General features: G+C 38.2%; 1 protein-coding gene across 1 annotated transcript; it reads left to right on the top strand.

The window, feature by feature from the left end:
* The first annotated feature begins 5,509 nt into the window (after positions 1–5,509).
* LOC139115010 (uncharacterized oxidoreductase YxjF-like) lies at positions 5,510–14,718 on the top strand. Its single transcript, XM_070676919.1, has 5 exons — positions 5,510–5,682; positions 6,356–6,480; positions 12,935–13,060; positions 13,656–13,759; positions 14,584–14,718. Exons 1-5 carry the CDS (start codon positions 5,510–5,512, stop codon positions 14,716–14,718), a joined length of 663 nt encoding a protein of 220 aa, XP_070533020.1.
* Positions 14,719–14,729: the final 11 nt, after the last annotated feature.

Genomic DNA, 14,729 nt, shown 5'->3' with positions numbered 1-14,729 from the left:
TGAAGTGATATCCACATCACCCAACGACACGTTGGTGACCTCACGGGGTCAATCCGGGTGCATGACTGTCGCTCATCTCCAGTGAGGCTTGCAGAGGGTGTGATTTCGTCCAAATCGCTGCATTGAACAGAGTGGAAGTGTGAGTCTACATGCAAAGTTAAGGAACCAGGTGCATGTACTGTGGTGCGTACAGTGCTGCTAGCGGGTTGTTATTTTTTATCATACATCACATTGACAGAGATGAATTACGCGTTACGGCTTCCAAAATGGCGCCAGACTCCTCTGACTAACTTCCATGGACTACATTCCCGTTTGACTCTCTTTCAATTTCTTCTCACGGCGTACAAATACTACATCTCTATGATGAACACTGTTTTAATGTGTCCTCAGGGACTATAACTATCGGCCCTGTAAATAGTTTGCGCTTTTTTCACTAAAATAGCCATTACATGTGATAAGGACACAAAAACTGCACTTTTGTCTCAGGGTCAATTGTTTGTTATCATCAATTTAAACGAAATGTAAAGATCCAGAATGCGGTGACCTTGTCCTACTTACATCAGTGCAATATTTCTACATTATGCTCATTCCATTGAGGCATCTTGGACAGTAACAAAGTCATCTGATAAAATGGTCAAAGTGAATGACCCTCAAAGGTCAAGCTGCACCAAGCATGGCGATTAAAGGTCAAGCATGGCGTACAACAGTACATAAAGGGGCGCATGCATGGGTGGGCGGCAACTTCTTATCGTGACTCTGTCAAAGTCTATTTACATCCAAATGAAGCCACCCCAAATATTGATGACCTCTTCTTCAAAAGATGACAAAACTGTCTGGCTGCGCCATTATTAGAGAAAATTTGTTGGATTTGTCAACGTATTGACCGCTGACAATAATCGATGAACATTCCCTCGGCGATCTGACTATTTTTGCGGAAGACTTGTTATCATTGCAGGTATAGACAACAACATGCCATATGGAATATTATGAGGTTATTACGAAAATACCGCAAAGGATGCGCGAGGATAATGTCGCAGCGTATCGCCCAAAGCGAAGCGGAGGGCGATGCGTGGCGCCAATGTCCGAGTGCAACGTTAACCTTTGCGGTATTTTCGTAATAACCTTATTATTATACATCTGATATTCGTGACTGGGGCATCAAATCGTCAGAGTAATGACCCTTTTCGTGCAATGTCAACAATTTTCTTCCGATTTATAGCGCAAGTGTGGAACGCTATCTCGGACGCGCTTCTGAAAATTCTGGATAGTGTGCGTGCACTACACACGTTACGGGCGAGACATGTTCTGGCACTCGTCCAATGAGCCACTTGAAACCGTTCAACAGTGAACGCGCAGACACAGCCGCAGGGGATGGGTCGCCTTGAAACCGTACGTGTTACGGAACGGGCATTCCGTACGGCTGTTTAGCGCACGCAAATTCTATTTTTCTCGATGGTAGATGTATAATAATATACATTATTCTTGTCAGCTCCGCCCATCGTTTACTATAACATTTATTTAACACGTCAGAAGTCACATGTACCTCTCAGTGGCGAGTTAGAGACTACAGAGATGACAGGGGGTGGAGGGAGGACGGTGTTTTTTGGGAGATTGGTCGCAATTTTCCGGACAAGCATTTTAGAAGGGTCATGAAATTTCACGCATGCCTTAGGGAGGGTCAACATTTTTTTGCGCAACTATTAGAAGCTACGTAGTGTGCTTCGACAATAGATATCAAACCATAATGTACATGGGAGTCTATTGGGCAACTCTTAACAATTTTCACCTACAAAACAAGCTATATCAGTACTTTTATATATGTTTTTATAATATATGTAAATGTACTTTCCTTGAAGTGGGAGGTAAAAATGTGCATGTGAGCACAAGAAATTCGATTTTTGGATTACATCGAAAATGTGGATTAAATATACATGGGAGTCTATGAGAAAACTATGAATGATTTTTTCAACAGTTACTACAAAACTAGCAATATCTATGCATATATAGATGTTACATAATTGGCATGAATGTACTTGATTACAATAAGTGCATTATGTGTACAAAAAATTCGACTTTGGAATTTCATTGATACAAATTTCACTATTGGAAAACTGCGAATATATTTTACAATACTAAACAAACTAAATCTGTGTTCCTATAAGTGTTCACAATTGATGCAAATGTAGTTGATTACAATAGAGTGTTTGAAAGTGTAGATGTGAACAACAATTGTGATATTGTAATTTCACCTAGAAATATTGATTCGCTTTTCATATTACTCTTTGGGAAAGGCCGAACAAAAAAACATTGTGCTGTTCCGATAACCCGACCTACCCTATTTTTACCTTTTGATCATAAACTTTTTAGAGCTACGTAAACACGAAAGTAAAAAAAGAAAAATCCGTAAAAATCAAGCGTTCGTTACTTGGCATTTGATTTTTGCTTAAACGAGGATGTCTTTATGTTTTTTCCTTTTCGGAATGTATGATACATTTTTGTGGAAATGTTGTGGCAAGTGTTTGACCGCCCTGGACCCCTGAAAAATGAATATTAAAAAACACATTTCGGAAAAAAATTCCTGTTGACCTACCTACTCTATTTTTGAAAACCATGTTGTCGAAACAGTGCAATTTATTTTTATTTTTTATTTTTTTGGCCTGACTATTAAACGTTTGCCTCGACAAAACTTGCGGAGCTGCCTTAACCATAGACTTCACTGTTTTAAAGGAAGGGGTCGCCCCGTCTGCGGCTGTGCGTAGGGAACTCATACGATGGGTATATTGCAATGTACAACATATCCGGGCATATCCCAAGAATCCTTGTGCTGTAAACAAAGTTTAATTGGCATAGTCTTGCAGTGATTGGAAAGCAGTAAAACTGGTGAACTATGAACATGCATAAAATGCTGAATTTCCTTCACATTTGCTTGCAATCCATCGCCAATTTGCGGGAAGAGACTGTTTATCAACACGAAAGTCGCGTACCGCAGACTGGACGACCCCCTCCCTTTAAGTAATATTGCCTTGAGAGCTACTCAAAAACAATGTTGACAAACGACCGAGGCAGAGCTCTAAGGTGAACATAAGTAGTGTTTCTTGAGAATACCGCTGTACGCCACCACGAGGTTCAGTGGTTTGGGATATGACTTTCGAAAACAAACTAAAGGACATAGCTTGATTTTGCAAGAGCTTGAATCTTGAAGAAACATTCCGCGGCCAGTTTGAGGAATGAAAAATAAAGAATGTGGACATCATATTGTCATTATGTTGAAAAAGGAGTTGCCTTGAGTGATTTCTTTGCTGCAAGTGACCCCCAAGGAAAACCAGAAAAAAGTAAAAAACTACCTAATTGTTAATCTCAAAATACCCAACTCTCACTTGACTTGCTCATTCTCGTGACGATCCCCCTAACCAAAAAGCACCACCCCTCCCTCGCCCTAGCAACAACAAGCGGCACAAAACAAAAGAAGAAAAACAACACGGTTGGAACTAATTTTGGATAATTGGATGGTGAAGTAATGTATATTGAAGCTGCAAATGTAGGCCCATCTGCTTTCCTTTTTTGCTCACGTGTTGACACACGTGGGCATATGTCGCAGCGATGTCTGTCTGTCTGTGTGTTTGTGTGTGTGTATGTCTGTCTGTCTGTCTGTCTGTGTACTCAATATCTCAAAAATGGCTCATCAGATCAGATTCAAATCTGGTACATAGATTTAGTTTGCAAATGGCAAGAACTGATTAGTTTTTGGTGGGTGTGGCTTGCTTACTTTTTTGCTCATTTGCATAATTAATGATTTTAGAAAAAACTGATATATATTGACAACGACCGCACACAATTTGATGAAATTCGCCACAAATGTTGATCACACCAAGATATATCAGCTTTGAAAGATATTAAGGGGTGACGTGAAAGATAATTACTAATTTGCATGTTTAATGAAATTTCCTAATTAGGATTATATATCTAAATTTACTCGATCAAAATTGACAAAACTTGGTATGCATATTGAAGATACTATGATTTAACCTTATTGAAAGTCATTAAGCATTTTTACTACATCCAAATCCCAATTTGCATATTTAATGAATTTTTGAAATTAAGGATATATATTTGAAGTTACATGACCAAAATTGATGAAACTTGCTATGTGCATTGAAGATACTATGATAGAACATTGTTAAATGTAATTCAGCATTTTTACATCAGCCAATTCCTAATTTGCATATTTTATGAACTTTCCTAATTAGGGGTATTTATCTGATTTGACGAGACCAAAGTTGATGAAACTGGCTATGTACATTAAAGATACTATGATAGAACATTATTGAAAGTCACTAAGCATTTAAACTATAGCCAATTCCTTATTTGCATATTTAATGAACTTTCATAATCGGGGATATTTATCTGTATTGACTAAACCAAAGTTGACAAAACTTGCTATGTACATTAAAGATGCCACGATACGACATTATTGAAAGTCATTAAGCATTTTTACTTCATCCAGCTCCTAATTTGCATATTTAATGAATTTTTGAAATTAGGGATATATACCGGGGTATTTGGATTTACATAACCAAAATTGATGAAACTTGCTATGTACATTAAAGATACTATTATGTAGGCTAACATTATTGAAAAGCAATAAGCATTTTTGCTTCAGCCAATTCCTAATGTGTGTATTTAATTAACTTTCCTAATTAGGGATATATACTTGGATTTATTTGATCAAAGTTGGCATAACATGCTATGTACATTGATGATTATACCTGGTTATACCAATATTGGAATCATTTCGCACTTAAGTTTTCATGTCAGCTAATTTATGGTTTGCATATCTAATGAGCTTTCAAAGTTTGGAATATATAGTTTGAAGGACTTCACCAAAGGCAATTAATTACACTTGCTATATAAAGTGGTGATACAATGATAGCAGTCAAAGAAATCAATTATTTTTATTTCAGCTAATTACATATTTGAATACTTAATGACCTATAGAGTTAATCTGTGGTTAATATTGTTTATTATGTTCACAGGTTATCGTAACGTTGCTTGGATAGTCGTTCGAGGCGGGCGGCCAGAGGTCGCCGTTTACATGCCGTTTACCTGCGGCCGCCCGCCTCGAACGACTATCCAAGCAACGTTACGATAACCTGTGATTATGTTGATCATAATTATTTCAATGAAGTTGCAAACATGTTGCAAAGGTTCAAATTTACACGTAACTACAATATATAATGAAACACGTGAGCATTTACAGTTCATATCTGGTTAAGTTATATACTTGCTTTGATGAGTAATTTGTAATAGTACATGCAAAACTCAGCTATAGGCCGCCTAACATTTTTGGAAAATCTGAAAAGTTTGAATCCAATTATCCCAAATTAGTTTCAATCGTGTTAAACGTACAAAATAGGCATTAAGTTCGCTCGTACACGGATATCTAGAGGCCCATCGCTTAATAAGACTAGCAATACCCTAATACTAAATCCGCTTCCTTATCTTCAAGAACATGTCGTCATCGATCTCCCTGGAAGGCAAAGTTGCCTTGGTGACAGGGTCAAGTAACAGAGATGGCATTGGCTTTGCGATCGCTGAGAGTCTTGCGAAGAGAGGGTGTTCCTTGGTCTTGACAGGAAGTCGTAAGCCAGAGAAGGCCGAGGATGTGAAAACTACTTTGAAAAGGTGAGGAACTATAGGTGTACCACGAGTGATATGTCTATAAATACTGCAGCAAATTTGATGAAACTTGGTATAGATCTTTAGCAAATGGTCTCATAATACTGTACAAAGATGCATAGCAGTGTCATGCAAATTAAAAGCGAATTTGCATATTTAATGAACTTTCCTTATTAGTGGCCTATGTTCAGAAATACAGCATCAAATTTTATAAAACTTGGTACTAACAGATGTTGATCTTCCAGAAGTGTTATGGCATGCAAAGATATGTAGTAGTACCACTTCAATTATTGCTGATTTGCATATTTAATGAATTTTCGTTAATAGGCTGATATGTCAAGTAATGGGGCTGTACGCTAGACACGAAGATGTCACAGTTCCATTATTATTAATAATGTAAAAATAAAAACGATTGTCCTGATGTTTAAAAAAAGACTGAGTAACGCAAGCCATACTGGAATGGCTAAATTGGTCGTTAACAAAGTATCAAAGGTTAGGGGACACGACCACAAACTGCAGCAATAAATACGGGAAGTGAAGGCCAAAAAGACTAAATTTGTACGTCTGTCTATCAGCGTCAGCAAATGTCGTGTCCGCCATGCTATGTTCCATTTTAGACCTACACTTGCTGTATTCGCAATTGACGATCCTCGTTCATTACTTGTTTATCCGTTTCCAGCAAATGGAATGTTCCAGTCGACTATATTGCCGCTGACCTGACTGACATGAATGATATTGATAGGCTCTACACCGTGATTAAAAAGATACACACACAGGGAGTTGATATACTTGTGAACAATGCTGGTAAGTCAGACTGGTGCGTATGTTAATACGACTAGTTTTCAATCGGGTTCGAACCCACGACATACGGCATCAGTCGCCTAGCGGAGAGGCCACAGAGAGAACCGCTCGGCTAAATCTCTAAATAGTCTTTGATCTTGAACTGTTTGCACTGACAAAACACCATCATTATTCGGCTTTCTGCCCATATGCAAGCACAACGATGGTTTTATTATAGAAATAACAGACTCGATCCGCGCTTACCATTAACGTTTATTTATGGGCAAGGGCGAGAGGAAAGCCAATAATGAACGGGCGAGGCTTGCCGAGCCCGTTAATTTTGGCTTTCCTCTCGCCCGCGCCCATAAATAAACGTTAATGGTCAGCGCGGAGTCTGTTATTTCCATTATATTTTCAACGAACCCCAAAACACCGTCACAATTTACGTAAATTTCAGTGCGAACGACAACGCGGCCCCAGAACTTGTAAGTGAGTAGTGCACGCTACAAACATTTTGCAAATCCGTAGATATTTTTTTTTAAAGTGTCTAAACTTGGCCCACAAATGCTCCATTTTATTTTGTGATTGATTATGATCTTTGTACAAATCACAATTTTCGTTTTAGCTGTAAAGTTACTATGTTTACGATATTATTCATATTCAAGGGCATGTAAACAAACAATACTGTGTATTTGTGGGCAGTCAGGTTGTTCAGGTCGACCAATTAAAGTGCGATGGACAGGGCATGGTAATATATATAATAATTGATTCTAAAGTGCCCTTAATAATAAGCTTGCAATATCTGCATTCTCAACGATCGTGGTTGGTGCACTAGGAATCGAAATGACAAACTCTCAAGTATGACAAACTAATTATAATTGGATGTTTACTGTCCTAAAACGACTAGCACGGACACAGCAAAAACGTGTTACAATACGAAGTCCTAGAAAGCTGTGTTCGTTTAATTTCACCACAAACACAACTCATGTCATATTGTAATGCTATGATCGGTCACAGTTGTAGCCTGTAAAATCTTTTTTTCTTGAGTATGGTGGCTGTGCATGTGTAATTGAATTAGACGAATACGTCACACAGAAGTTCGACAACCTTTGACCGTTCGCCGTCCATTTTAAGCTCACGCGTTCACAAACGTGAGCTAATGTCATAGCGATGTCTGTCTGTCTGTCCGTGTGTGTGTGAGTGTGTGTGTGTGTGTGTCTGTCTGTCTGTCTGTCTGTCTGTCTGTTTACACGATAACTGAAAAACCCCTGAACCGATTCAAGTCAGATTTAGCAGACAGGCACCATATGCAACTTGCAAGAACTTTTTAGATTTTGGTTAGTGTGGCTTGCATATAATGGAGTTATGCAATATTTTTTTCATATAATCGTTTTCCTATGGAGACAGTAATGACAGTGTCGACATATATCAAGAAATACTAGAAAAAACTTTCATGAAACTTTTCACAAATGACAATATAATCTCAGAACATTATGATGATACTGTGAGTGTCATGTCAATTATCTCTTCATTTCAATATTTAATGAACTTTTGTAATTAGTGAAATAACTCTGAAATTCCTGCACCAAATTTCATGATAATTGCAACAAATGTTGATATAATATATATCTAACTATACTGAGAAGCATTGGGCAGAGTCAAGTAAAAAATAGCTCATTTGCATATTTTATGAAGTTTTGTAATTAGTCATATAATTCCGAAATAACTGCACCAAATTTGATGAAATCTGCTGCAGAGACTGATCCGACAGATATATAACTGCAGTGTAAAGCGTTTAGTAGTGTGAAGTTAATTCAGGGTTCCTTGCATATTTAATGAACTTTGTAAGTTGAACTCTGAAATTACGGCACCAAATGTGGTGAAACCTGCTCCAGATATTAATCTGATAAATATCTAAATGTACCGAAAAGCATCGGGCAGTGTCAAGTTAATAAACAGATCATTTGCATATTAAACAAAGTTTTGTAAATAGTGATTTAATTCTGAGAGTACAGTGTGAAAGTTGATGAAACCTGCTGCAGATACTGATCCTACAGATATCTGACTGTGTTGTAAAGTATTTAGTAGTGTGAAGTTAATTGAGAGTTCATTTACATATTTCATGAACTTTGTAATAGGGTATATAACTCTAAAATTATGGCACCAAATTTAGTGAAACCTGCTACAGATATTGATCTGATAAACATCTAATTGTGCTATGAAACATTGTGCGGTGTCAAGTTAATAAACAGTTCATTTGCATATTTAACAAGTTTTGTAATAAACAGTTCATTTGCATATTTAACAAGTTTTGTAATTAGTGATTTACTTCTGACACTACAGTGCGAAAGTTAATGAAATCTGCTACATATAATGATATAACAGATATCTGATTGTTGTTCTGTGAAGCGTACTACGATTAATGAACCTGTTGTAAACACTTGAGCAGATTCCGTTCATATCTGGTCTTGTTTTACTTTGACGAGTTGAAAGATAAGTCATGAGGTCGGAGTTCATCCGAATGTTTACAAATATAATATTTCAGTAGGACAGCTCGACGGTTCCCACCCTTAACACTTAGCACATTTTTAATAATCTCTAAGTGGTCTGTACTACGTGATCACCTTCTATATAACATGTCATAAGAGTAATATTTTGACGGTCAGAACTCCTCTGTCTAAGCTATCCTATTTTACAATCAAGATTAATAACAAGCGGTCAGCATGCACAAGTTTGGGATTAGTGAAACAATTTACCCCAAATTACCTATGCTTGAAATTCATTAAAGAAGAATGAGCCTCGGGGAAAATTATTCGGACTTCCTAACCTTTACAATTCTTTTCTGATATACTACTTGTGGGGTTTCATTTTAAAGCTCTTGGTTTAAGAAACCTTCTACCGTCCTAGTTTTACGAAATTCGAAAATTACATTTTTTTCACACGTGTTCACACACGTGAGCATATGTCGCAGCGATATTTGTCTGTCTGTCTGTCTGTCTGTCTGTCTGTCTGTCTGTCTGTCTGTCTGTCTGTCTGTCCGTCTGTCTGTCTGTTGGTCCGATATCTCAAAAACGGCTGATCATATCAGAATCAAATCTGGTACATAGATTCAATTAGCAAATGGAAAGAACTGATTAATTTTTTGTGGGTATGGCTTGCATACTTTTTGCTCATTTGCATAACTAATGATTTTCGAAAAAAAAAAACCGGATATACATTAACCAGATATGAACTGAATTGCCTCGCGTGCACATTTTGTAAAGTACTTCTTGGGGTATTGGCTTTTATGACATTACATTGTTTTTATTCCCGAAATTAATCCAATCTATCTAAATTTGACATTATCCCCACTGTATTACGCAATGAAAAAAAAGAAAAGAAACCATTTGAAAAATTATGATCCAACAATATCTGTCGATGCAAGTGCAAATGGCTGAGCAGGCTCTTAACTGGCAGAGGTCGCGTTTGCGTATAAATTCTGCATATTTCACATATAATTGCCATGTAGAACGAGTTGACCTACTTCACAGTATCTCAATGCGCCCAAAAACGATACAATCATCTGTGCCGCGCCGTGTGAGCAGCAAATGAGTTCGTGACCTTTGAAGTACGCGTTTCAAAAAATAAATACCCATGGGAACCTGCTCACCACGCCACGCAACTCATGTACAGCTGACTATGGTGCACTTGTCAGGCGATGGTCGATGATTCTGGTTATTGCCTATATTGTCAAGTTCAATGCCTAATTTACGGAAACACGAACTCTGTCTAGTGTATTCGAAGCTCTGCGTACAGGTTGTGCACACGGCCTCTACCACGTGCTGTCCTGTGGACAGTGTGGTACAAGCCGTCGGCCTACCACCGTACCGCCGGGAAACGCAGACCTATTGTACGCAGGAGCATGGCAGGAGCTAGCCTACTGCTCCTGATTTAACATCAATGCCAACATGGAAATCTCATGAAAAATTTGTCATTGTTGGTTCTGTAGCTAATACAATCTTGAAAAGCAACTTAAAAGACACAGACTGTCAATACGTCGCCATAATATTATGCTGATCTCAGCGGAACCATGCCGGAATATAAATTCGCTGACACACACACAAGATTGAAAAGTGTCACTCTACATCTCATTCTCAGAGAAAAATGCATTGATCAAATATTATGACGCTAACCTTCGATAATCTAGCTTTTGGTTCGCTATGTCCAGAGTAACCCACACGATTCTTAAAGTCAAACGTCGACACGACGACATCAACAGTCAAAACTCAAGATTAGCGATCAGCGCGGCCGAGTGACTGAATTCAGAAATCACTTTGTGTAAAATGTTTTAGTGCAGCAGCAGTACATGAAGTAGGTCATGGCCTTGGACTCTGTGCACGAACCTGATTGGACACTTCAATACCTTTGACCCAAAGTTATTATTCATCAGCACTTCCATGCCATGAGGCTAGGTAGAGAACGTATTACGTACGCAGTGTACGCTGTGTGTTAGGAACGCACACAGGGAATGCACAGCGTACACTGCGTACGTACGCAGGGCTAGCGAGAGAGTTGCCGACATCGACGGTTATTTACGAAAAAAGAATAAAAGACTGGCATTTTTGGAAGCGATCGAGTAGCTGCGGTAGGCAGGGATACGACTTGGGCCCAAGAACGCTGAATTTCGGCAGTAATTTGGCTTTTTACGTCAAGTCCAAAAATGGATTTGAAGTCACCAACTCTACGTACGGGTCTTTGCAGGGCTGTGGTGAGCGGGGCTATTAATAGCTGTAGCGGAACACACAGCATCGTACGCAGGGCTAAGAACGTATGTACTCATTTCTGGCGATCGAGCAGCGAGGGAAACAATCAATTACCAAGGATGAAGCTAATTTGCTAAACGATATTTTATCTTGAATAGTGAGTTGAATGAGTAATAAAATATCATATTTTTAATGTTCAATACGAGGTTGAAACACGGAGGGACCGTGGTTGAAACCAGAGCTATCCAGCTGTAGCCAACCTGGACAAGCACATTTCACAGCGCCCTCAAACAGTCGATTGTTTTCACTTGTCATACGCGGCGTAACAGAAAAATTAAAACTTTCATAACTTCATTAATATCCAAGCCACGCCCACCAAAACCTTTTCAGTTCTAGCCATTTGAATTCTGAAGATGTCTACCAAATTTGACTGAAATACGTTCAGCCGTTTTTGAGAAAATGGACCAACAGACAGACAGACAGACACACAGACACACAGACACACAGACGGACAGACAGACAGACATCGCTGCGACATAACCTCGCTGCGCGCATGCGCACGCGAGGTAAAAACGACAGCAAACAATTCGATGACATTTGCTGCAAATGTTGATCACATCAAGATATTTCAGCGGTGGGAACCATTAAGAGGTGACATGAAAGATAGTTTCTAATTTCCATATTTAATGAACTTTGCTCATTAGGGATATATGTTTGAATTGACTGACCAAGTTGATGAAACTTGCTATATACATTAAAGATACTATGATACAACATTATTGAAAGTCATTGAGCATTTTTTCTTCAGCCAATTCCTAATTTTGCATTTTCAATTACCTTTTCTAATGACGGATGTATACTGGGATTTACTTGATCAAAGTTGGCAAAACATGCTACATACATTGATGATAATACCAGGTTAAAACAATATCGAAAGTCATTTTACATTTTCATGTCAGCTAATTTAATGAGCATATTGCATATCTAATGAGCTTTCACAGTTCGGCATATATGGCTTGAAGGATTTGGCCAAAGGTAATTACACTTGCTATATAAAGTGGTGATACAATGACATCAGTCAAAGAGCTGTAATATTTTTATTTCATCTAATTACATATTTGTATACTTCGTGACCTTTTAGAATTAATCGGCGATGAATATTGTGCATTATGTTGATCATAACACTTTCAATGAAGTTGCAAACATGTGGCAAAGGTTCAAATGTACACATAACTGCAATATATAATGAAACACGTGAGCATTTTCAGTTCATATCTGGTCTTTATAGAGTTAATACAGGGGAAGCGGCAATTTTGAATTTCAAATATCGGTAAATTTTGGGTGATTTTTTTCTCCAGTGTCAAAATTTGCACGGTGACCCCCGGATTTTTATCGTTGATTTAGAAGAGTTTTAGAAAAGTGAAAGTCTTTTACTTTCGAGGCGCATACTACCTTAAAGTGTCAGTTACTGGGGAACTAAGCATTCGAGTGCACACAAAAAAACAAGACAGTGAAAACTTCGTATTCTTCGAAATTAACCAATGCAAGCAGCAAACCAGAAATGTCTTGTAAATATTGTCTCTGGGTTTCCGATTACCTGTCCCCAAGCCTACAATATTGAAAATGGCTGCAAAGGTTGGGCCTTTAATTTTGATACAGTTTCCGTTATCTGTAAACAATTCCAGTGGGACGTTTCATGTTACTTTACATATCTTATTCTGTTGCACGCTTGTCAGACATTCATCTGCTTATGTCACCCATCGAAACCATGCCTCCCGATATTTGGGAAAGAACACTTCGAATCAACATAACAGCACCGTTTCGTCTGATCCAACTACACCTGCCGGACATGAAAGCAAAGGGTAAGTCTGCATGCAGAAAACTCACACATAGATCGGCCAACTTAAAGGGAACCTGTCGTCGGAAATGTGCGAGTTTCTTGCTTACAAAAAATGCATTTCGTGCACGATATCTAAATGTACCTCATCCTCATAGCCGCAACATTTAAATTATACGATGTAGATTATGACAGATATGTTTTAACTTTCGTCAATCACCATCGTACCTTGGATACAATGTTCACATTGATCGTATGGGTCCCATACGACCTTTGAGCGCTGTTCTGACGACTGTGTCCCTTTAAAAGATGTTCTGATGTCAAATTTAGCTTTCGCTGCAGATAAATAAAAATCTTTGGGCATTTAATTTTTGGGTGTCTTGATAGTTCTTTAAGCTATCCCACTTTTTGATGGAGATCAAAGCACGATGTCACAGTCATGATATTAGACCATTTACTAAATATTTCGACAACATCAAGATTAGACCTATTAAGTTTCTGCACAATATCCTATGACAGCGGTAACGATACATTAACTGTTGGACTTGTGTGAGATACCTGATTGTGTCACCAGTGAGACTAGAAATGTCATACCATACATAACACATTACATTATATAGGATTTGGTAGAATCATAAACGTCAGTGCAATCAACGGCCTTAGAGGATTTCAAGGAATAGGAGCGGCTACGTCAGCGAAACATGGTCTCAATGGTCTGACAAAGGTAGGTTAGGTGTGCGGATAGTTATCTATATAGATACAGAAGGTATACACGTTTGTATGCACGCATGTATGTATGTACGAATGTGTGTATGTACGTGTGTGTATTTATGTTTGTACTTTTGTATGCATGTGGGATTGATAGATGGATGGGTGATGTGTGTATCTACGTGTGTGTGTGTGTGTGTTTGTGTGTGTGTGTTTGCAAGCACGCATAGTTGCACTTGGTGTAAAATTTGAAACCTTTTTCAGATGTTGAGAAGACCTTTGACAGTTTGAAATTGATTTCCAGAACAGAGGCCAATGGCTTTTGGTGCCATCGTTTTCATTCTTTCTGAAAAGATGGACGTCAATTTCTTCTCCTTTTTCCTCTTCTTCTTCTTCTTCTTCTTCTTCTTCTTCTTCTTCTTCTTCTTCTTCTTATTATTATTATTATTATTATTATTATTATTATTATTATTATTATTATTATTATTATTTTGTGCGGAGGAAAAAACATTTTCTCGTATTAAATGTAGCGTTAATGCTTTGTATGTGTGGATTACATCAAGTAATTTACACTGCCAATCACAATGTTAGGGTTTAAGACGAGCAAAATGTAATAACAATGTCGGAGATGGTTAGGTTTTTCAAATCAGTGGGTCTGAAAAGTCACACAAGCGAATATAGACTGGTAGCTCGAGGGCGTACTTCCTTTCATACCTTCCTATCCTAAGACTTTGTAAGATGAACTACGAAAGAGAGGAGGGACACCGTCTAGCGATCACCGACGTATCAGTCTCCAAGTTAAGGTAGTTCGAATCAAACGGCAGAATTTCATTATTGCAGGTTGTCGCCCTTGAAAGTCTTGGTTCTGGAGTGACGTGTAATAGTATCTGCCCAAGTATGGTTGACACGGGAGGTAAGTTAATAAAGGACTTGAGTGCAATCATTTTAAAAGATGACTTTGTTATCCTGAAATAAATCAGTTCATC

The sequence above is a fragment of the Ptychodera flava genome, chromosome 16, assembly GCF_041260155.1.
Source record: "Ptychodera flava strain L36383 chromosome 16, AS_Pfla_20210202, whole genome shotgun sequence".
NCBI lineage: Eukaryota > Metazoa > Hemichordata > Enteropneusta > Ptychoderidae > Ptychodera > Ptychodera flava.
This window is presented reverse-complemented; position numbering and strand designations above follow the sequence as displayed.